This window comes from Sinohyriopsis cumingii, chromosome 10 (assembly GCF_028554795.1).
Source record: "Sinohyriopsis cumingii isolate HCF-2022 chromosome 10, ASM2855479v2, whole genome shotgun sequence".
Classification (NCBI taxonomy): domain Eukaryota; kingdom Metazoa; phylum Mollusca; class Bivalvia; order Unionida; family Unionidae; genus Sinohyriopsis; species Sinohyriopsis cumingii.
In genome coordinates this window covers 91,247,546-91,273,429 of record NC_142970.1, presented here as the reverse complement: position 1 = coordinate 91,273,429, position 25,884 = coordinate 91,247,546, and the positions used below count along the sequence as shown (strand labels likewise).

At 34.8% G+C, this 25,884-nt stretch overlaps 1 protein-coding gene across 3 annotated transcripts in view; it reads left to right on the top strand.

Moving 5' to 3' along the window:
- Positions 1 to 6,122: 6,122 nt before the first annotated feature.
- The window catches only part of LOC149790575 (chitin synthase chs-2-like), a 61,571-nt gene continuing 41,809 nt past the window's right edge, over positions 6,123 to 25,884 (top strand). Inside the window, exon 1 of one of the 3 annotated variants that reach the window (XM_089972653.1) lies at positions 6,123 to 6,300. In XM_089972653.1, the coding sequence (XP_089828779.1) occupies positions 6,244 to 6,300 (57 nt within the window). In that variant the 5' untranslated portion in view covers positions 6,123 to 6,243. Of the gene's footprint in view, positions 6,301 to 18,990; positions 19,135 to 20,197; positions 20,368 to 25,884 lie in introns of those variants that run through there. The other 2 variants (XM_089972654.1, XM_089972655.1) reach the window with 2 other exon arrangements.

The window sequence follows — 25,884 nt, the reverse complement described above, 5'->3', positions numbered from 1 at the left end:
TCCGTAAAAGTGCACGTGTTTTTAAAATGATCATGCTTGTCCTATGTGCAGCAAAATCATAAACGTGCGTGTGTGCATGTGTGTGAGGTGTCTGGGATAGGGTCTTCCGTTTTCTTTCAATATAAAGTTTGTGTTGTGATGTGGAAAAGGAATGTAAAAATGTGATCCACCCCACCCCACCCCTCCCCACCCTACAAGAGGGCCATCATTCGGCTCCTATCATCGGCTTAAATTCTGCATCTGAGACTCGTGATGTTAAATTATTTAACCGATGGTAGGATGAAAACCAATATGGAGCTGGTAATATAATGAACAGCAGAGACTTGAGCAGTAATATATCATTAAGATTTCCCCCAAAAGGCGTATTAGTATTGCTTGCTTACCATGGACGCACAAATTACAGTGCAAATGTTCTCTTTGACACGGGTACGTGTAACATAAAGATACATTTTGGTGTCAAAGACATCGTCTTTCCAAAAGGTCTAGAGATCTGCTAAGTACTGCCAGATCTTCATTCTTTCACTGGCTGTCATACCAAGAGTGCTTGTGTCAGACGTGGAGGGTGGTTCCACTGAAAGCACTCGAGAAGAACCCCAAATTCTGTATTGCATTCAACCGTCTACGATAAAGTGTTGACAAGTCAGATGACATCTTTGAACAACTTGTAAGATTTGTTTGCTGCATCTAGAGTAAATGTAGATACACTGATGCCAACGAGCTTTTCATTAATATGCTCACATAGAAATATAAGGCCCTATCGGGACAGCTATTAGCCAGTTATAGAATTGACCTTAGTCATCCGCCACCATCCATGACCTGACTGAGAATATCTAAGGGCAAGCTACTAAGCCTCTTTATGGAATCATGCGCATGACATCTGTCCTGAAATTTCATGCTCTAGTGGACATGTCTAGGAACAAAATGAACGTGGTAATTTGGTGTACCAATTGACGCAGAGCAAATATTTATCCCCAAGAACTTGTAGATATCATATGTTGATGGACATATACAGCCTATACGATTGACACCGAACATGTTGCTGCTGAGAATGGTAATAATATTTAATATGGAGAAGGACTCACATAAGAACGAAAACATGATAGGCGTCTTATATGAGGACAGTTGTAACGAGAAGGTAATGTTCCTTCATGACCAAACAGAACTGACTGCCATGTACTTAGCATGTTGACGTAGAATTGTTCTTTTTCTTTTTATACGGGAAATGGTAAGCGTGCTTTAATAAACTATATTTTGAAATGCTACTTGTTAATCTTAAATTTACAAAAGCAACAGTGTATATTTATGATTTTACTTCATGTCCATCCTGGTGTAAGTGACATGGCATTTACCAATATGTTGTGCTGAAATCGGAATGGTTACGTAACTTGATTTATACATTCTGCATAATCATGTTACTACTGCAATAATAGCGGCAAGAACAACTCAGGGGCTTTTAGTGTATCACGCCTATGTTGAAATCATATCTTTTCTGCTACTTGACTCTTCAATTTGTAAAAATCTCTAATTAAAGTGTAAGTACAAAGAGTAGTCCGTTCAAACTTTTGTACGCTTTTACCAAACCATTCTTTCCAGGAACTATTCAAAATATTAGCATTATGGCCTAATACTAATATACATAGCTTTGCTTGACCCATGAAATCGTTATGGCCTAGTACTGACTTATATGGCCTTGCTTGATTGTGACATCGTTATGATCTAGAACTGATTTATATGTCCTTGCTTGATTGTGGCATCATTATGGCCTAGTACTGATTTATATAGCCTTGCTTGATTGTGGCATCATTATGGCCTAGTACTGATTTATATGGCCTTGCTTGATTGTGGCATCATTATGGCCTAGTACTGATTTATTTGGTCTTGCTTCATCTTGACATCGTTATGACTTCTTAGTACTGATTTATATGATCTTGCTTGATGGTGATATCATTATGGCCTAGTACTGATTTATATGGCCTTGCTTGATGGTGATATCATTATGGCCTAGTACTGATTTATATGATCTTGCTTGATGGTGATATCATTATGGCCTAGTACTGATTTATATGGCCTTGGTTGATTGTGACATCATTATGACCTGTACTGATTTATATAGTTTTGCTTGATTGTGACATCAGTATGACCTCCTAGTACTGATTTGTATGGCCTTGCTTGATTGTGACATCATTATGGCGTAGTACTGATTTATATGGCCTTGCTTAATTGTGACATCATTATGTCCTTCTAGTACTGATTTATATGGTCTTGTTTGATCGTGACATCATTATGGCCTAGTACTGATTTATAAGGCCTTACTTGATTGTGACATCATTATGACCTAGTACTGATTTATATAGTTTTGATTAATTGTGACATCATTATGACCTTGTACTGATTTATATGGTCTTGCTTGAGTATGACATCGTTATGACCTTCTAGTACTGATTTATATGGTCTTGTTTGATCGTGACATCATTATGACCTAGTACTGATTTGTATGGCCTTGCTTGATTGTGACATCATTATGGCCTAGTACTGATTTATAAGGCCTTACTTGATTGTGACATCATTATGACCTAGTACTGATTTATATAGTTTTGATTAATTGTGACATCATTATGACCTTGTACTGATTTATATGGCCTTGCTTGAGTATGACATCGTTATGACCTTCTAGTACTGATTTATATGGTCTTGTTTGATCGTGACATCATTATGACCTAGTACTGATTTGTATGGCCTTGCTTGATTGTGACATCATTATGGCCTAGTACTGATTTATAAGGCCTTGCTTAATCGTGACATCATTATGACCTAGTACTGATTTATCTGGCCTTGCTTGATCGTGACATCATTATGGCCTAGTACTGATTTATAAGGCCTTACTTGATCGTGACATGATTATGGCCTAGTACTGATTTATATGGTCTTGCTTGATTGTGACATCATTATGGCCTAGTACTGATTTATAAGGCCTTACTTGATTGTGACATCATTATGACCTAGTACTGATTTATATAGTTTTGATTAATTGTGACATCATTATGACCTTGTACTGATTTATATGGCCTTGCTTGAGTATGACATCGTTATGACCTTCTAGTACTGATTTATATGGTCTTGTTTGATCGTGACATCATTATGACCTAGTACTGATTTGTATGGCCTTGCTTGATTGTGACATCATTATGGCCTAGTACTGATTTATAAGGCCTTGCTTAATCGTGACATCATTATGACCTAGTACTGATTTATCTGGCCTTGCTTGATCGTGTCATCATTATGGCCTAGTACTGATTTATATGGCCTTGCTTGATCGTGACATCATTATGGCCTAGTACTGATTTATATGGCCTTGCTTGATCGTGACATCATTGTGACCTTCTAGTACTGATGTATATGGTCTTGCTTGATCGTGACATCATTATGGCCTAGTACTGATTTATAAGGCCTTGCTTGATCGTGACATCATTGTGACCTTCTAGTACTGATGTATATGGTCTTGCTTGATCGTGACATCATTATGGCCTAGTACTGATCTATAAGGCCTTGCTTGATCGTGACATCATTGTGACCTTCTAGTACTGATGTATATGGTCTTGCTTGATCGTGACATCATTATGGCCTAGTACTGATTTATAAGGCCTTGCTTGATCGTGACATCATTGTGACCTTCTAGTACTGATTTATATGGTCTTGCTTAATCGTGACATCATTATGGCCTAGTACTGATTTATATGGCTTTGCTAGATCAATTATAGCATTATGGCATAATATTGATTTATATGGCTTTGCTGGATATGTGATATCATTATGACCTAATATGGATTTATTTCTCTACTTTATCAAGACATCTTAAGGGCTTAATATTGATTTGTATGGCTTTGCTAAATAAGTACCATTTTGACCTAATATTAATTTGGATGGCTTTTCTAGCTGTATGACATCATTATGACTTAACATTGATTTATATGGCTTTGTCTGATCCGTGACATAATGATGGCAAGAGAAAGAATGCTATATATTAACCCTTGCAATATTAGCCAGAGTTCTTGCTATCAATATTAAATATGTTGCATTTCCAAGCACTAAAAGCTTAGTACAACTATATGTTCATCCCAATACCCATCTTTGGAACCTACGTATATGCTGTAATATCTATACTTTACGTATATGCTGTCATATCTATACTTTACGTATATGCAATCATATCTATACTTTACGTATATGCTGTCATATCTATACTTTACGTATATGCAATCATATCTATACTTTACGTATATGCTGTCATATCAATACTTTACGTATATGCTGCCTTATCTATACTTTACGTATATTTTGTCATATCTAAACGCTACGTATATGCTGGCATATCTGTGCTTTACGTATATGCCGTAATATCTATACTTTACGTATATGCTGTAATATCTATACTTTAAGTATATGCTGTCATATCTATGCTTTACGTATTTGCTGTCATATATATGCTTTTCATAAATGCTGTCATATCTATACTTCATGTATATGCTGCCATATCTATGCTTTACGTAAATGCTGTCATATTTATACTTCACATATATGCTGCCATATCTATACTTGACGTATATGATGTTATTTATATACTTTACGTATATGCTGCCTTATCTATACTTTACGTATATGCTGTCAAATCTATACTTTACGTATATGCAGTCATATCTACACGTTACGTATATGCTGTCATATCTATGCTTTACGTATATGCTGTCATATCTATACTTTACGTATATTGTGTCATATCTATACTTTACGTATATGCAGTCATATCTTAACTTTACGTATATGCTGTCATATATATACGTTACGTATATGCTCTCATATCTATACTTTACTTTTATGCTATCATATGTATATTTTACGTATATGTTGTCACATCTATAGTTTACGTATATGCAGTCATATCTATACTTTACGTATATGTTGTCATATCTATACTTTTTGTATATGATGTCATATTTATACTTTACGTATATACAGTCATATCTTAACTTTACGTATATGCTGTCATATCTATACGTTACGTATATGCTCTCATATCTATACTTTATTTTTATGCTGTCTTATCTATACTTTACGTATATGCTGTCATATGTATACTTTACGTATATGAATGAAGTCATATCTATACTTTACGTATATGCTGTCACATCTATAATTTACGTATATGCTGTCATATCTATACTTTAAGGTCCTACAAATGAAAACTGCCTAAGTATTTAATAATCTATCCAATGGAGTGTACTAGCAACCATTGTTTTATTATCAAGAGTCGTGTTTATACTATTCTGCCATGAATCTACAACATATGTCAACGTAAGGAATTGCCATTTTGGCTCCAATACTTGAATTATGACAGATTATTGCGTCACTGTAATAATTCTCTAGATTATGTGCCATTCTTAAAACAGCGTACTATTCATATCAAATGTGTTCCATTTGGAAGCTTAATGAGCAACGCTATAGACGGTTTATACCCACAATTTTGTGAATTTTAAGTGTTGAATCTTTGGATTCCAAAATCTGCAAACGTCACACCAGCCATTGTGCAAACGTATTTAATTTAGTTGGAAACATGTCTCGGTTTAAGAAATCACAGTTAACAAAATTCTGTTAGGTGGATTTGAGGGATATGGCAGCTCCAGTAAAAAAAAAAGGTATAAGAAGCCATCATAAACGTTACAGAGGGGTGGAATATCTACTAACGAATTGCACGAACATCCTTGAAGAGACTGTGGCTTCCTTTGCTAGTTCCTTATATATCTTTTATAGATAAATGCCGTAAATAGTTCTTAAATTGTTTTAAAAATATAGAATAAAACTCGCATTCGTGTCTCACGTGTCAATCGTTTGTTCTAACTTCTTAAACTTCCTTATCTCGAACACTCGAAGTTTATCGCAAAGCAATAAATAATGACATAGCATATTATCAGTCAAAACTTGCACAATTCCAAGTGCTTAAAGGACTGCATTTGCATGGTGTATTCGATTTATATGTAGCCAACTGAGAAACTTAGTTTTTATAATTTGACAGCCAGGATTTGCATACCCCCGTTGCCAACAGATACAGGCGCGGACCTGGACTAGGAGATAAAACGGTAAAAAGATTGAATACGAGACTATCGATACATACCGAACTTCTGTGTTAAGATAATCAGGTACCAAACCACTACACTGGTGAGATTAAGCTGTATAAAAGAGAAACACACAATGGAGGATATTGAGACAGATGGCCATGACACCCGTATTAAAGAAGTCTACGGTCCCGTAAGCATTTTGATACTTTTTATCTTTAGTTAGTATATTTAGACACCAATATTTGCTTTGGAGAAAACAAAATTATACATGGCCGTCATCATTATCTCAAACTATTAAAGAAGCACAAACTATCTTTTAGTTTTTTAGCCATGAATTTAATTATTTTGTCAATGTTTCTTGAGACAGAAGAGTAATTAAAGGATTTCTAAAATAAGATATAAACAACACATTTTCTTTAAGAACAAAAACCAAAACAAGAAGCCAAGAAAAGATTACCAAAAGAAAAGAAAAGAAACAAAGCAAAGATTTTTGGCCCACGCGAACTTATCTTACCGAAATCATTGAAAACTACATCAGTCGTTCAGCATTATGTTCATTGTGCTTCAAAACAAGTGTAACACATGCATCTACAATAAAATAAAGAAAGAAAAAATAAATCATAGAAAATGCTCAAAGAACAACAATCAAAGAACAAAAAAAAGGAACTAAAAGAATGCAACGCAAAGATCGCAACTGCACAAATTTTGTTTTGTTAATTAAGCAAAGGTACTCGAAATTCTCTGAATTAAATGTTTAAACTCAAATAAACTTGGGACTGTGCAATGATATTTTACAAATTCCGCTAGGTTTGTGACAACGATTTGTAAGAATGGGCTACTAACCGATTCAGAAAGTATCGTCAATCATTGGACATCATTTAGAATTTGTCCATAATTAGTTTGTCTTAAAAAAGGTAACTAATAGGACATCATTTAGTATTTGTCTCGAATTAATTTGTCTTAAACTCTTTCAAAATACATGGATATCTATGCGTTGTCGAATATACATAGGTCTTTAAGCGATATCGACTGTATGTATATTTTCCTACGATTAATACTTCAATTTTGGTAAATTTTTATAGACATGTCTAATGAGATTTAACTAATTTGATCAGAATGAAGGAGAAAAACAAATTGAAGTTAATACTGTAGTTGGTTGGTCGGATGATTTTCAACGGCACTTTAATGCATTATTGGCTATGTCGTGTCAGGAACATGGAAGCTTAGTGTCTTTCCAAAATACAGACCGAGGCAACCGATAAGGGCTGACCTTAGCGTGTTATCAATAACCTATACATGCTTTCTCGCAGCTGCGCAAAAAATGCTCATGTAAGTAAAAGGGTTCAATACACTGGAAATGTATTGAGGCTTGTACAGTTAAGGAGGACAAATAATTCATATCCCTTTCAATAATGTGTCCCTCAAAAAGTTTAATGATACATCTAAATTACAAAAAAGTATATTCAAAAGTATTGTTCAAATAATAATAATAATAATAATAATAATAATCCATTTATCAACCGTTTAGATCTTTATTAAAAAATCAAGGTTAAACAGCCACTAAAAGTGAATTCAGTACAATAAATATTCACAATTTACACAACACCAGTAACTGAAGGTCATTTTGAAGTTCATATATGACAGTTATTGTCAGTACATCTAGTGGTTCCAAAAGCGTATTCGGTTATGTGTATGTTACTCTGATAAGAATCGTGTAGTCTCAGTTCTTTTTGCACATTGCCTATATATCTCCGTCACGACACCCCAAACAAACACACAAACACACACACACACACACTCTCTCTCTCTATCTATCTATCTATCTATCTATCTATCTATCTATATATATATATATATCTATATATATATATATATATATATATATATATATATATATATATATATATATATATATATAGAGAGAGAGAGAGAGAGAGAGAGAGAGAGAGAGAGAGAGAGATCCCCAAATATACCGAGTTAAACAACTCCCTATGCGAATCCCCAAACATATATTGATTTGAACAATTCCACAAAGATGCTGATTTGAACGACTCCACAACGATACTGATTTGAACGAATCCTCAAACATTCTAATTTGAACGACTCCCCAAACATTCTAATTTGAACGACTCCTCAAACATTCTAATTTGAACGACTCCTCAAACATTCTAATTTGAACTATTCCTCAAACATTATAATTTGAACAATTCGCCAAATATACCAATTTGAATGACTACCCAAACATACCAGTTTAAATGACTCTAGTTCTAGGGGCACGAATAGCACCACAGTGGAGAGAGACAGAGAGAGAGACAGAGACAAAGACAGAGAGACACAGTGTGTGATTAGGATTTTTAACGTAGCTTTAAAAAAATTTCAGTCATATCGCTACGATGTCTGCAGTGTAGCAATTTATAGTGATGTCTATCACTGGGGCACCATGCTGCAGACACGTATCATGATGTCCCACCCAGTCACATGGTCCTGACACCAGGCCGACCAGTCCTAACACAAACCTCTTGATGCTGAGCGCCTAGCGAGGCAGCTGTTAGTACCATTTTTGTAAGTCTTTGGCATGACTCGGCCTGGGTTTGAACCCACGACTTCCCGTTTCCGAGGCGGACGCTCTAACCACTAGGCCACCGGAGCGGTGAGAGAGGGGGGGGGGGATCTGGGTGAACATTCGTAATTTAGTTCTTTGTTATAAATGGTGGTTTTATATGGCAGGTAAAACATCTAATAACACAAGCTTTGACGAAGAATTCCGCATGATATGTGATACACAAGCTTTAATAAAGAATTCGACTTGATATCTGATACACAAGCTTTAATAAAGAATTCGACTTGATATCTGGTACACAAGCTTTAATAAAGAATTCGACTTGATATCTGATACACAAGCTTTAATAAAGAATTCGACTTGATATCTGATACACAAGCTTTAATAAAGAATTCGACTTGATATCTGATACACAAGCTTCACTCTAGTATGGTAATACACAAGTAAAAAACGATCGTATCGTTTCCTACTTGTACGAAATGCTGCTAAATTCTAGCTCTTTCCGGGAGTAGAAAATTGATATGTATATATACCACAGTACAACCATTAACAAAAGATAACATTCTCCCGCATAACGAATGTGAAATTATAAATATTATAATTACATTAAAATTGACAAGTACAGAACAAAATCAGAAGAAAACATCACTATCACAGCAATGTAACCTTCATTGCCAGATCACCTGTCAGCATGAGAAATCGGACCGTGACCCTCGCTGTCAGCAATGTGACCATCATTGCTAGATCACCTGTCAGCATCAGAAATCGGACCGTGACCCTCGCTGTCAGCAATGTGACCATCATTGCTAGATCACCTGTCAGCATCAGAAATCGGACCGTGACCCTCGCTGTCAACAATGTGACCATCATTGCTAGATCACCTGTCAGCATCAGAAATCGGACCGTGACCCTCGCTGTCAGCAATGTGACCATCATTGCTAGATCACCTGTCAGCATCAGAAATAGGACCGTGACCCTCGCTGTCAGCAATGTGACCATCATTGCTAGATCACCTGTCAGCATCAGAAATCGGACCGTGACCCTCGCTGTCAGTAATGATCCACATTTTCTGCAGCTGCCAACTCTGCGTGATCTAGCATTCAAGATGGCGATACTGTAATAATGACATACATGTATCTGGAAGGACACGAGTCAATTTATTACAACTCACTTTATTGGAGATTGGCAAATGATTTAAGGAACAAAAGCAACGAGAATTTCGATGCATGCAGCAAACTTTGCATTTGTTGTAATCGTGTTATTTTAAATTACACGAGATACTTTATTAAACGGGTATGAATATGAGGTAAATTGTAATGTATACTCATATCTGATAGGTTTTAACAGATACACAATGTTTATTCATATCTAACGTGTTTTAATACGGGGTCAGTGTTAATGTATATTCACATCTAATAGGTTTTAGCAGGGAAGAGTGTTAGTATTTATTCGTGTCTAATCGGTTTTACTAGGTTGTCAGTGTTAATGTATATTCATAACAATTAGGCAGAAACAGATTAATCGCAAAGGATTGGACCCTAATGCAGTCTGTTAAATACATTGACTTTAGTATTAGAACATACCGGCTAATAAGGATTTTGATGTATTGAATTGTTGTACTCTCATTTCAATGTTTGTGTCATTTTATTTTGGACATTATCTTAGAGCATCCCCCACCCCCATCCCAGACTCATAATATTATTTTCATGTTCATTGTACTGACTTTGGCGAGAAAAACAATGTAAATAACTGCATTTGCTTTCCTTGAATATTTCCGACAGAAGTTTCTTTGTGTCACCGACGTGTCTTCTTCTGAATCGCAACACTATCGTTATCATCTTCCATTTTCTCTTCACAATATTTGTCTACATTGTCCATTTCTTTCGCAGCATTTTTACTAAAGATTTTAAGAATACTTGTGTGAAAAGATTACGAACCTACATCGAGTCGCAAACTACCCCTATTAAACTCAACTTTCTATGTGTGTCTTAAATAATAAATGTGAAGTTCACATGGCTCATGTTAGGAAAAATAAATGGTTCCAAATCCGCTCTTTAAAATATTTTTAAAAATGATGTTTCTATTCGTGTCATAAATGTTGACACTGGATTTATGTATGTGTTCTGGTGTTGCCTATTTCGTAACTCTCTTAGACTTCTTTTTTCCAGCCTGCATTAATGACAAATAATTTGAATAGTATTTTTCTCAAACAATAACTCCTCGCAAACACATTTTTTGCACGGTTTGATAAGAAAATGGGAAAAGTAATCTTATGTAACACACGCGAAACACGACTTAATCTAGGAAAGAAATCCTGGCAGCTAAAAGTCACCTAAGGTCACAAAACGCACCGTCAAACGAACTGCTACTTCATTCTTCACCCACCCACAGACTTTTACTTCAACCTTGATTAAGTTCCGGGACATAAAAGGAAAGTTTTAAGACAAATAGAAAATTTTATTATATATGGAACGATTGGTATCGGTAGGCACTATATTATATATTTTTTTTAACAATTTGGATCTTACAAAATTATAACAGATATGAACGTCTCAACAAAGATTAATGAGCCAACATTATTTCTCTCATTAGATGGAGCTGACCGCAACCTAGGATGTAGGTTACCGTGTCCTGGCATTGTCGGTTTCGACATTACTTTACGGCTACTTTTATTGTCCTTTCGAGATAAATAACCACTTTTACCAAAAAAAGTCTGCGAATGGCAAGTTTTGTTTATTTATATCGCACGATGGTGCACAAAGTGTGATAAAGCGAATTTTACACCATTTTACTGTTAATTGCTATAAAGCAATTAAGAGATTTGAAAATATATACATAAGATATCAAGGGTGTTACAGTAGGAGAGGTGGTTTTAATATTGGGCTGTCATAACTTTTAAAATGTCCCTGGATTCTTAGAAACACATCTACTTTAGTTTCAGACAGACTGACATATATATAAGTATGAAGACAGGCAGTTAAATAGATATATAGACGGACAGACGAATGGAATGGATAGATGGATTAATAAATAGATAGATAGACTGATAAACATTTCCTTCGAGATGGCCAACGAACTGTTGTTTTAAAAAAGAAATACCTTTTTATCAGTTATCAGCAATGATGTGTTAGTTGCTTATGGGATTTGAAGAGATGAGTCATCCCAAATGTCGACATGCAGTGTAATAACCGTACTAAGTGCAGTTGGTACGCGGCAGTATGAACTGATATCGAAACTATGTCAGATTTTATGGCGGCTATCATGCATGCCGTTCATGATTACGGATCGATATTAAACTAAGCAAAAATGCATTTCGAGTTTAGTTAGAAGACGACTTACCTAATTTCCATATTAATTGGTATTTGTTTTGATTGCCTGTTGAATCATTGTTTGAAATGTATTGGGGTGGGTGTAGAAATGAATCGTATTGGGGTGGGTGTAGAAATGAATTTGGGTGGAGTGGGGACAGAAAAATAGTATTGATATAAACAGCGGCCTTTATATGACCCTCACGTTGGTGTTTAACATGACAATCACTATAACTGTGTCCAGGAACAGACGTTTTGATTAGCTATTCTAAATACCTTCCTCTGTGTGTGTGTGTGTGTGGGTGTGTGTGTGTGTGTGTGTGATGGTGATAGTGAGGGTAATGGGGGAGGTGGCAAAAATGGCAATTGCACAAAACTTACATTATAGAAACTATAATCTACTTGCCTCTTTGCATGTACATATGTCTATATACATACATTTGTGCATTATGTAGGTAGGTAGGCAAAGATGTAAAGACGTGGGTGCATTCTTTTGTCTTAAACTAAATACGGATGGCTATGACGATAAAAAATATTATAAAACTTGTCGTGAGTTTGTGATTCCTATAAATAGTATGGGCGTTCAAGGAATGACGTTCAAAACTTGAATCTAATCTGCCCCTGATGGAACTGATTTATAATTTTTCTGCGCAGTACCCGACCACCATTCCCACCCCGTATCCAGTAAGTGCTAGGCCAATGAACATAACATATCTTACAACTGATTTCCGTTCATTTTCACACAGAGGGAGACCTGCAGCCCTTGTATTTTTATAATGGGAGATTTTAAATTTTAAAGGATGAGTTTTCATATGAAAACAGCGCGTACAAGTATATCCCATACCGTGTCTGTAGTTAGAGATAAATAACATGTAATTAATAAAATCTACTCAGTTTATCTTCACTATCTTCATAGCGGTGGCGATTGTGTTTTAGGACAATTGCACTAGTTGTATGCACTAGAACTGCGTGAAACAGTGAACAAAAATTCAATAAAATACCGAAAAGTTCAGCTATATACCGAAAAGTACCGCCATCGTACGAAGTCACCAAGTGCAGATAATAACTGAACTGTCAGAAAAGCGGCATTTTGTTCCAATGCACAATGTTGCTCATGAGGTGCTTGACTTTATTGGTTTGTATAATTTCAAGCGCATAAACGATTACGTTTTGCTACATGATATCAATGAGAATTAGTTAGGTGGGCTGATGGCGCAACCATTATTTTCAGGGGGAGGGTCACTATGCGCCATAGTCGCTTAAATAAACGCCTTATGGTACCTGGCGATTTACTACACAAATTTGGATATTATCCCTTCGCCGACCAGCTCAGAGGACACGTCTGTGTGTTAAGAGTAAAACAAAAATTAGTTCCAAAACTTGGCCGAATTACTTTGTTTATTTTCATGACTATGGTGTTTTTATATATGCCATGATTGTAACTGAAACTAAATAAATATGTGGTAACAGGTGTTTTAACTCATCAAAGTACAACTCTCTCTATCTCTTCTTATTGCGAGGAACTGCATATTTTATAAAGAAAATTGGTTCCCTGATTTATAAGGATATACATTATTTATCTGTATCTTTTAAAATCTCCTGTACTGAATTTAAACGTGTTTTAACTTTCAGTACTACCTCTTTCCTTTTATTTGGAAGTCTTTCTCTTCCTCAAGGTTTTTAGAAGTTCTTTACTTGTCATTTTAATGAAAACTTTGAATTAGTGCTATGTAACCAGTTTTGAGCTGACGTGCAACGTAACATATTATCAGTCTTGCGTAAAACCAAGCCTCATTCGGCTTACCTGTCAATCTATACAGTTAGACGCGAAATAGCCTGTGTTTATAGTGGTATCGTAACTGATCAAAGTTCACTTCCTTCTTGATCGCAGCTGGGGTTGTGGTGTTTTCCCTATTCTTGATAAGATGTTCAAACTCTATATTAAGAATGAAGTGTGATAAATAGGAACATATAGAACACGTGATATAAGGACCCCAAACACACCTCCACACAATCTTTAATGAAATGACATACTGAATCTAAGATACGATAAGATTAGGTTAGATTTAATTAAGGTTGGCACGATTTAAACAATAATTCAACATAAACTCTACTTAGATTTTCCCCGAGACAGACGTGTTTATTACAAGAAACATCGCTATTAAAAATGTCTGGGATTAAATCAAATGAGACTTACACTAATGTTTTCAATTTAATATGGATAACAGTTTTCATACGTTATACTTTTCAGAAAGTAGTTAAAACTGATATTTTATATTTAACCACTAAACTACATTATAGTTTGTGAAAAGCTTAAAGTAATGATATATATAAACATTGTCTTCTTCACCACAAAACTATAACCCTATGAACATTGTCTCCATTACCACTAAACTATAACCCTATGGACATTGTCTTCTTTACCACAAAGCTATAACCCTATGAACATTGTCTCCATTACCACAAAACTATAACCCTATGGACATTGTCTTCTTCACCACAAAACTATAACCCTATGGACATTGTCTTCTTCACCACAAAACTATAACCCTATGGACATTGTCTCCATTACCACAAAACTATAACCCTATGGACATTGTCTTCTTCACCACAAAACTATAACCCTATGGACATTGTCTTCTTCACCATAAAACTATAACCCTATGAACATTGTCTCCATTACCACTAAACTATAACCCTATGAGCCTTGTCTTCTTTACCACTAAACTATAACCCTATGAACATTGTCTCCATTACCCCTACACCAAAACACAGTTATGTAAAAGCCAAGAAGTAATGACATATATTGATAGCAGCTTGTTTCGAAAGTGTTAATGGGACTTGTGTGGGTGTGGGGCGAGAATAGAAAGTGTTAATGGGACTTGTGTGGGCGTGGGGCGGAATTCGCATGACATTACCTAGTGTTATAACAGGATTTAATATGAAAAAGTATATTAAAACAATAAAGTTAATAAGACTGCTTATAAAATCCCGTTGTCTTGTGTTTAAAACAATAAACAAAAATATATAAAAATTATTAACCAAAATACATATTTTTCTTTAGTTGCTGGTTAATGGTTTAATCAAGAACCGAATATATCTTTAATATATAATACATGACATATCATAGTAAAATACAACATTGATTCCGACAGCAAAAGCATTGATTGATCTACATATATCAAGACAAAAGATTTTGATGACCCTGGCATACTAAGGTTATTGTGAGCCCAGTAAATAGACACATAATATCGAGACATCATTTCGGCACGAGGTCAAAGCTTTCAATACAAAATTATATCGAAATTATCTATTTTAATGATGTTTGTTAGAGAAAACAAGAAACATACGCACATATGACTTGCACACACACACACACACACACACACACATGTGTGTGTGTGTGTGTGTGTGTGTGTGTGTGTGTGTGTGTAAAACTGCAGGACTAATTTGAAACATTTACAGCTTTTGTTAACAAACGTCTCAATTGAGAAAAAACGCCACATTTCAATATGATGTATAATTTTGCTTTATCTTCAACATCTATACTGGTTCTTGAAAGAAAGTTGAAGAAAAGTTAAAAGATAAAACAAAAGGGAAGGTATATCTTTGCTCTGAAAATATACATTTTGTTTCAAGCTTTTATGCAAAATTTCTTATTTTAGCTTTTTAGAATTGCAGTCGTTTTTAAATTTTTCTGAATATCATTACTAACTTTATGCTCTTGTATTAATGTCATTATCGTACAAGATCTGCAACCGGACCCCCCCCCCCCCCTCCACGTTTCTATCTTACAGATTTCATGTTAAGACGGTGTTAATTCACCAAATTCCTACCGCCTCCGAAGAAGCCGATGTACTCAAGTGATGATTGTGATAAAGGATGCTGGTTTAGCTCATCCTCAGATCAGGTCGGATTGGCTGATGTGATGAGTCTGGGCATGAGATTCTACTCGGTGTGCCTCGCTCTATATAACATACCGCCCGCTAGGTACCTTTGACACCCTAATGATTAGCATTTCGAAGTTTGTTAGTTCAGATCTTGCTCTTATTAACTGAAGTCGGTTGCAGTGGTGTATCTGGGCAATACACTTTACTCGCATTGCTTTGATTAACTGAGGTCGGCTGCAGTGGCGTGTCTGGGCAATACACTTTATTCGCATTGCTTTGATTAACTGAAGTCGGTTGCAGTGGCGTGTCTGGGCAATAAACTTTACTCGTATTGCTTTGATTAACTGAGGTCGGCTGCCGTGGCGTGTCTGGGTAATACGCTTTACTTACATTCCTTCACACTATATGGCCTACCGACCCGAAGTAGCAGCTGTACCTCCATGATTAGCAACGAAGGTTCTGGATTCAAATTCGGTTCACACCCGGGTCGACTGCTGCAGTATTTATGTGAAAACACTTCGCTCAATTTGCCTTAATACTGTATAACCTTTCATGTATTCAAGTACCCTTAAAACCAAAAAGTCCTGTCTTACCCGTTGAGGTAACTCATAGTATACAACTGTTTTCTGATGACAATTAATTTATGCAATGATCACGAGACACAAAGAACAAAGGAATCGTATATGGAATGTTTTGTAAACTTAACTCCTCGAATGTGTTATACAGCGAAACTTAGAACACGTTAAAATGTTGTAATTAAAAGACAAGAAGCTTACGTCAGTGATTACAAATCCATTTATTAGACACGTATTGCATTGTTCAAAAGTTGGGAGAGTCCGTTATTCAAACATATAAAATAGTGGGGTAATATTGTCAAGCACGATGAGTCACTTTTTTAAAGACTTTAATGAATCCTGTGTTTCAACCTGAGATAAACATGTCAAAAACTAGAGTAACTGAAGTTGTATGTGGACCATAATTTCTCCTCAATAAATCAGTTTAAAATAGCCAAAAATCATCACTTACCTGTAAAGAACTGGCAACGAAGTGTTTTCAACAATCTGAGAGTAGTCAACATATTTACAACTTGATTATTTTATATAATGTTCATATGAAAGGTTTTTACACTTAAGCAAGACTACGACGAAATAAAACATTATCATATTCAACAACAAAGTTCAAACACTGTATTCTTTTCTTACCTCTATGGCATGCCTATATGCAGTATTTTATTTTAATTCAGAATTACCTTTTATTTATTGACTTATTTAGAAGTACTCACTCTTTATGAACTTTCACTGTCTGATAGATTTTGATGAAACACAAATTGTTCTCACTCAACACTCAGTTGAACATTCTGCTTATCCGGTCTATGATACCTATTCAGTATTTGGACAAAGCGTAAAAGGGTACATGCTTTTGTGATTCATTTTCATGCTTTTTGGTTCATTTTCATGCTTATTATTTCATTTCCATGCTTAGTGGTTCATTTTCATGCTTCTTGGTTCATTTTCATGCTTATTATTTCATTTTCATGCTTATTGGTTCATTTTCATGCTTATTGGTTCATTGTCATGCTTATTGGTTCATTTTCATGCTTATTGGTTCATTTTCATGCTTTTTGGTTCATTTTCATGCTTATTATTTTTGTACTGATGTAAAAAGAGTAGGTCAATGTGCTCTTGAAATATTTGGTGCCATCATTATTTCAAACAACACAACCAACCATGAATGAAGGAATGTAAGCTATTCCTGAACAGTGCATGTTTTGATTGACAAAGACTTGATGGAAGTTTTGACATTCTCTGTTCTTCGATGTGTCGAAAGAGCTACTCCTAAACAGTGCATGCTTTGATGGACAAAGATATGATACAAGTTTTGACATTCTCTGTTCTTCGATGTGTCTAAAGATAAGTAATTCCAAATCCTCTTATCATCTCCAAATGAAAAAGTTGGCACATTTCTCAGTAAGGCCAATTCTTCACGATGTTTATTTTGTGTGAAATGAAAGCAAATGACAAACCTATCACATCGATGGACATGTGGCATGTATTGTTATCACTTACAAAAACAGTTTCGAAAGGATATTCCTTGTTGAAGAAAAAGATCGAGAATAGCATAAAAACACAAGTAATTCTTTCATAGACTCGAATAACGTAAGTTTATACTTTAACAAGTTGAAAATTTGTTTAAATTGCTGCAAATTAAGTCTTTGCAATATACATGTTGATCTAAAGAAAGGAATGTACCCGTGTTTTAAATCGCCGAGAGGCAGTTTTTAGCAATAAACATATTGATCTAATGCAAAGTAGCCATTTGATTTTGCATAAATGTATGCAATGGCACGTTATGTTCATAATCATTTTGCTGACTCATCATCAACATATTAATTATTTTAGTACATACACAATATACATTGATTACGTAATGAGGAAGTATAGGATATAGGAACAATATTGGCAATATCAGAGGTCGTAGCAAAAGGCTGCGACAGTATTAACAGTAGTATTGGTGGATGGTAGTAGTATTAGGGGTGAGGTTGGCGTTGGTTGTAAGCGTGACACTGGAGAGATAAATGATTGTACTCACCGCCAAATTGAGGGAATAAGCAATGCATAAGATACTGTAGTACATGAAGTGCGATTGAAAGAATTACCTGTAGCAATACAATCGCTGATGTAATACATGTAGTACGATTGATAGAATTAGCAACGACATCGCTGATATAGTACATATAGTACGATACATAAAATCAGCAACGATATCGCTGATACAGCTCATGAAGACCAATTTATAGAATTAGCAATGATATCGCTGAATGGAAGCAATGGAAAAGTATTACAAGTCTTTGTCAATTCTGATCGAGATGGACATAGCATCCGCAGTGACATACAGAAGTAATCGAAAGTGTAACAGTTAAATTGTAACATCCTTTCCTTTAGATGCTTGTTAGTAGCAAAATATTTCTGACTATACTTACGGAAAGAGAACTCGGCGTTTATATCAATACTGCATTATATATGCAAATCGCAATGTACATGTCCATTATCTACGTAAAAACACCCTCTGCACACAGATAAAATTCTATCACTATATAAAGTGGGTTGTCGGTAACAGGCAGTTCAGGTGATGAAGATAGTTGACTCCATTACCCATTCAAGTAACACCGCTTGTACAAATGAAGGATTTATATTAATCTCAACTCTTCATAATTGAACTGATAAAATATGGCTTCCAGATCATTTAGTCTTCTAAAAAAATTTGAGGTAAGGGATTATATAATTTCTAAGCTATTTGATTTGAAATGTTTCGAGTTTTGCAGTATCATTGAACCTTCAATAATAATAATAATAATAATCATCATGATATTATTATTATTATTATTATTATTATTATCATTATTGTTATTATCATCATCATCATCATCACCATCAACAACATCATCATCATCATCATCATCATCATCATTATTATTATTATTATTATCATTATTATTATTATTATTATTATTATTAAGAAATTGCACTGAATACACTGCAATATTAATCTATGTATTCTTCCGTGTCACAAGAAAGTGTATTGAATACACTGCAAAAGGAATCTAGGCATTCTTCCCTTTCACAAGAAAATGCATTGAATACACTGCAAAAGGAATCTAAGTATTCTTCCCCGGCACAAGAAAATGCATTGAATACACTGCAATAGTAATGTAGGTATTCTTCCCTGGCACAAGAAAATGCATTGAATACACTGCAAAAGGAATCTAAGTATTCTTCCCTGGCACAATAAAATGCATTGAATACACTGCAATAGTAATCTAGGTATTCTTCCCTGGCACAAGAAAAATCATTGAATACACTGCAAAAGGAATCTAGGCATTCTTCCCTGGCACAAAAAAATGCATTGAATACACTGCAAAAGGAATCTAGGTATTCTTCCCTGGCACAAAAAAAGCATTGAATACAATGCAAAAGGAATCTAGGTATTCTTCCCTGGCATGAGAAAATGCATTGAATACACTGCAAAAGGAATCTAGGTATTCTTCCCTGGCACAAGAAAATGCACACTGAATACACTGCAATAAACATATATGGCGTGTGTTCATGTGTGTGTGTCTGTGTGTATGTATACAAGAGAGACATATATTTTATTTTATTGGAAGATTCCAAGAACGATATCTTTGTGCGTGCCTTGACGGTCTAATTTTCATACAAAATTAGTATAAAAATGAGATAATAATATTTTATCTGCATATTCGACTCCCTCCTTACCACGATAAACCTATCAGACTATACTTGATCGACCCTATCAGCTAGTCGTTCTGTCGGTGAGGTTAGCTTCCTTTACCAACAATGTTAAATGGCTTGTGAAATCAGAAGCTTTGTATTACATTCAGAGAAAAAAGAACAAAACAACAACAAGCTATTCTTAACGGAAGTATAGAAGATAAAATAAGATAAAGTATGGCTTCGGGAAAGTTTACTCTTCTAAATCAACAGGTAAGGGATTCTATGATGTTTAAGCATTTGATTTGAAACGTTTCGATTCAGGAATGTCCAGCCTTCATAAACAGCAGGTAAAGTGTGATATAACATCTATAGTGTTATATTTCTGAAGGTCTTCCAGACATTATTGTAAATAACAATAGCGATATTAATACTACAACTACAACTACTAATACTAATAATAATAATAATAATAATAATAATAATAATAATTGTTACCTAGAGGTAAAAAACGTAATTTTACCTTGAAATACATTTTAAAAAATCTACGTTAATAAATATAGCATAACAGACGTGCTGTATATCTTCAACCGATATTAATGCTTTTTTGAGATTACCGGTAGGATCTGCAATTCTGGTGTTGTGTCTTTCGCGAGGGCGAGAGAAGATTTAACTTTAATACATACATTCATGCATACATACATACTTACATACATACATACATACATACCGACAGACAGACAGACAGAAAGAAATGCAATCAACCAGGTTTTGTACGTACGTACAGACAGACATACAGACAGAAAGAAAGACTTACCTACCTACCTACATACCTACATACCTACATACACATACATACATACATAGAAAAAATAAGTGAAGAATTTCGTCTTGTAATTTCCCATTCGCCATTTTGGACCAGATATTTTGTTCAAAGATACTTTTCTCAGACACTGCTGTATACATTGATCATTACGCACAATTACAAATGTAAAGATCGGACACATTGAAATTACATACAGACATATAGGTAATGACTGGATACATTGAACATTACATACAACAGGAATGTAACGACTGGACACACTGAGAATTACATATTGACATAAATGTAAGGATTGGACACACTGGGCATTACATATACATATACAGACAAAACTTAACGATTGGATAAATTAAATATTACAGACATATAGATTGTTACGAGTATATGCTCTTGAAATCAGTAACAGAAAAGAGTGAAAACCAACCAGGTTTTATACAATTCAACAAATAATTTATTTCCATAGAATACGAAGTGAAAATGAAAACAAATGAACTTGCCGTATTGCAAACTGAACCCCAAAATAATCATAAAATTACAGACACAAATCATTATATAGTCCTCTACTTGATCTCAGGTCACAATTAGCATTTTCTAAAATAAACCTTTCCATAATAGAATATAAAATTCTGGAATGTTCTTTAATGTTTACAAAATAAAATGTTAGACATCATGAGAAAGTCTGTTACTAAAATTATTATATGTAACCTGGCCTATGTCAGGTAAACCATGTAAATTGTAGGGGAATTCCAATAACTCAGACCTAGACCCAAATAAAAATGTTTCATTATATTAATAATGATCCTAATATTAAACCCATACACATAGAGCATACTTTAGCTATGTATTATTTGTTTACAGAATATAAACAAATCAATAATCAAGAATTCGGGCATAGTAGAAAAGAAACTTAATGTTGGACAAGGTAATGTCCAAAATACAATGTTACATTACAATAGCATATAATGAAATATAAAAATATAACTAACTAGAAATGTAACACAAGCACGGCAAAACTCACTTTTGGATAAAGTAATTGTCAAATTTGCATCATTGAGACTGTCAAAACAATTTCCGAATTGTCTCTTAGTTAACTTTCCAGTCGTCGTTGCAGATAATGACATCATCGATGCAAGCATCATAATTATCTAGACCAGATGCAATCATATTCATTAAACGTTGAAAGGTACTAGGCGAATTTTTCATCCCAAATAGCATCACTTTATATTGATAAACTCCATACGGACATGAGTCACGAAAGCCGAAAATTATTTTAGAAGGTCAAATTTTGTGACATATTTTGCATTTCCAAGTGTGTGTGTGTGTGTGTGTATATATATATATATATATATATATATATATATATATATATATATATATATATATATATATATATATATAATCTGATTTAGGCAGAAGAATGCATGATGAACTACAGTTACTTTCACTTGGTTCAATAAAATCGTTCTCCATCAAACATTCAATTTAATTTTTCAAACATTCCTGATTGAGAGGATTCATTCTTTAATGATGTTGTTTCGCAGATGTGGAATCTACAATCTCAACGGCACGATATAGTAAATTTGTGTGGAAACATCAGGAAATCAGTGCTCATATTCACATAATAATTTTGTTTTAATTCAGTCCGTTACTGTGGCTGTAGATCTGAATGTTTCAGTTCCTGATTGTTTAGTATTTCTGAAATTATGAAGATTGGTTAAAGTAAAATCCTTACAACCAGATTACATTCCAGTGATGTCATCCATTGTTGTCGTTCTGTGTGGGATAGGTATAACTAAATTTACTGAAGTAACGTCGTGCCTTTTCAATTGTATAAGGACCATAAAATGTAGCCCGAATGCGATTTTGAGAGATTAGCAAGAGTGCCACTATTTTCACCATACCGACTGAAAACTCCTTTAATGTGTCTTTCTGTTGTACCGTATTCTCTTTTTTGCCTGAGTAAAGTGAGGATTCGCTATTGTTACTTCACAAACCTTTGACAACTTATATTTGAAATCAAACACATAGTCAGCAAGATTCATCTGGAATCTTCACTAGAACAAAGTATGTCTTTTAAACGTGATTTCGGACCGTATGTCCAAAACCTAGTTCAAAAGGACAATGACAAATGATTCTTGAACCGATTTCCTAACAGCAAGCAACGGTAAATGAACACCATCATCCCAATATGACCAAATCATTCTAATTTTTACGAGAAGTGTTTGAAAGTTAATAAAAAAATATTTAAAGCAAATTTTCTTTAATAATAAGTATTTAACAAAATCTGACATTTTCAATAATAGGCATAATTGTGTCACAACTTTCCCAAATTCTTTACTCATCTCTTTTGGTAATGTTCAAGGAAAAATAATTGTAGTAAAAGTAACCACAGACGTGTACTCGTGTTACTGATATGATCAAAGAATTTGTAATGTATGTATGTATGTATGTATGTATGTATGTATGTATGTATGTATGTATGTATGTATAATTACTTTAAATTACATAGAAACTTCAGTACTTGGCAATAATGTCGTAACAACCAGGATATGTTATTATCTTATCGAAAACATTATAAACTTTGAGTGGGTACACGCGCAGCAGGACTAACTGAATCTAAGCGATATAATCGTTCAAAGTTTAAACTCAGCTGATATGACTAATCACTCTTCGTTCACAGTGGGTGACATGTAACACACAGTTACACGGTGATGACCTAATTTATACTGTTCTACGCGGAGGACAGACACTCGAACATTTTGCATCCAACCAATATATATATATATATATATATATATATATATATATATATATATATATATATATATATATATATATATATATATATATATATATATATATATCCTGAATCAAATGAAAAATATTCCAAATATTTGGAGTTAGTAGGAGCACATATGCAAGTATATGAACGAAGAGTACTGTAATATCAAAGTAATTAGCAGAGTACGTAGTGAACAGGCATTTTTCATTTGCTATAATATGATATTATTGATTGTATGTCATACTGGGTTATTACATGCATGAATGGACGTTTTCTTGGGGGGGGGGTATTCTGGAGATAATCATTCCATCAGTCATTTTTTTCGTGTCAGTTTTACCGATCGCTAGTTTATTTGTCAACTGGTTCATGACAGAAATGTTTAATGAAGGAAGTACAATCTGAGGAGACAAATTTAAATGAATAATTTACCTGGATAATTTTTAACCTCAGCACTTCGTAGCACACTCAGAAGTTTGTGAAAATAAATAAGTAAATAGGAACAGTTCAAATTTCTCCAAACATTCTTAAGGTGTTCGGATTGGCTGATGATATAAGCTGATGCAACACGTGGTTGTGACGATGAGTTTCATTTATTGATAGAGACACGCCTCTTGCACCGCCCTCTATGTCCAAAATAAATATGTAAGTAAAAATAAAACTGAAAATGATATTGTTTAAGCTTACGAAATAAGCTTTAGCATGAATGATGGTGGAAAGTAGATCATGTCTTGGTAGGGTATTCTTTAATGCAAAGTTTGACCAAAAAGTGCCTTCTGTCGGTAACAGGGGCCCCGAGTGGCCGAGTGGTCTAAAGCGCTCACCGTTTCGGATCACTGCCATCTCACCTCTGTCTGCGTGGGTTCGAGTCCAAGTATCGGCTAGCGTGGGTACGTGGGAAAGCCTGTCAGTAGCTTCTCGTGGGTCGGTGGTTCTTCCCTGGGTTTTCCAGGGTTCTTCCTCCACCAGTTATACTGGTCGCCATTTATAGCCTATCTTGTGCTGAAAAATGGCGTTAAACCCTAGAACAACAACAACAACTGTCGGTAACGGCACTCCATTTTCCCAGACCCTAGGAGGGCAGAACAATTGCAGCATTGCAGATCATGCAAGATATGTATGCTGGTAACTGTCATTCGGAAAAATTCTGATAGTTACAAAATAGTGATTGACAGAGCGATTACGAAAGAATGGAACAATTTTTTAATTCTAAAATTCTCTGTCAATCTAACAGTCACTCTAATCATAGAAATAGCAGATATTGTCTCCCAAAAATTGCTGAGGTGGTCCGACTGAGAGCGAAGGTGCATGTCAGGTACATGGGTTGTTTGTATTGTCATGTACCGGTATTACTGAATTGTCATGCTTTTAAACATTTCCGGAAAATGTTGTGAATGGGATTTACACGGATGAATACACTCTATTACAAGCATTGTCGCCTTTATTGAATAAAATATGTTTGCCATATCGAGATGGCGGATTGACCAACCTAATTGTGTGGAATCGATACCCTATCAAGTACCAGATTGCTTAAATCTTACAACTACTGAAAGTGGCTCCATTTCACTAGAGACGGTTGTCAAGCGTACATTTGATTTATGAACAATTCCGTGCATCTACTGCACCCTTATTTCTCCCCTACCGCAAAAGATTAGAACTGTTATCTATACTCGAAGAGGAAGTATCCGCGTTAAAGTGTATTGATTGAGACTTAAGAAATGAACAAATGAAGAATAATGTTTGAAAGCAAGTATTTTGCTTGTCATTTATAATTATTTTACAAAACAATTAGCTGAATTGGGGTGGGGCTGTTGATCGATGGGCTCGTTTTTCACGGCTCGTGAAACCATGAAAGATTATCTTGTATTGAGTCCATTGAATTAAACTACCTCGCCCACAGGGACACCATGGTATCCGACCCGTCTTGATCGGGTCAGGACATGAACCGACACCTTATTGGTCGTGAGAATGACAAGCGAACTATTGAGCCTCCGTGGATCCTTCGTAAGACCTGGGGAAACTTGTCATACTGTTAAATACAATGCAGTTATATCTTCATGAACAATATTTCCAGACTTAATAGTATATATATTCTTTAAATCACATTCTATGTTAAACTTATTCCCCTCTTGAATTCATTATTTTACTCCCTCAGTATCCGTATAATATCGTTTGAGAAAAAGGG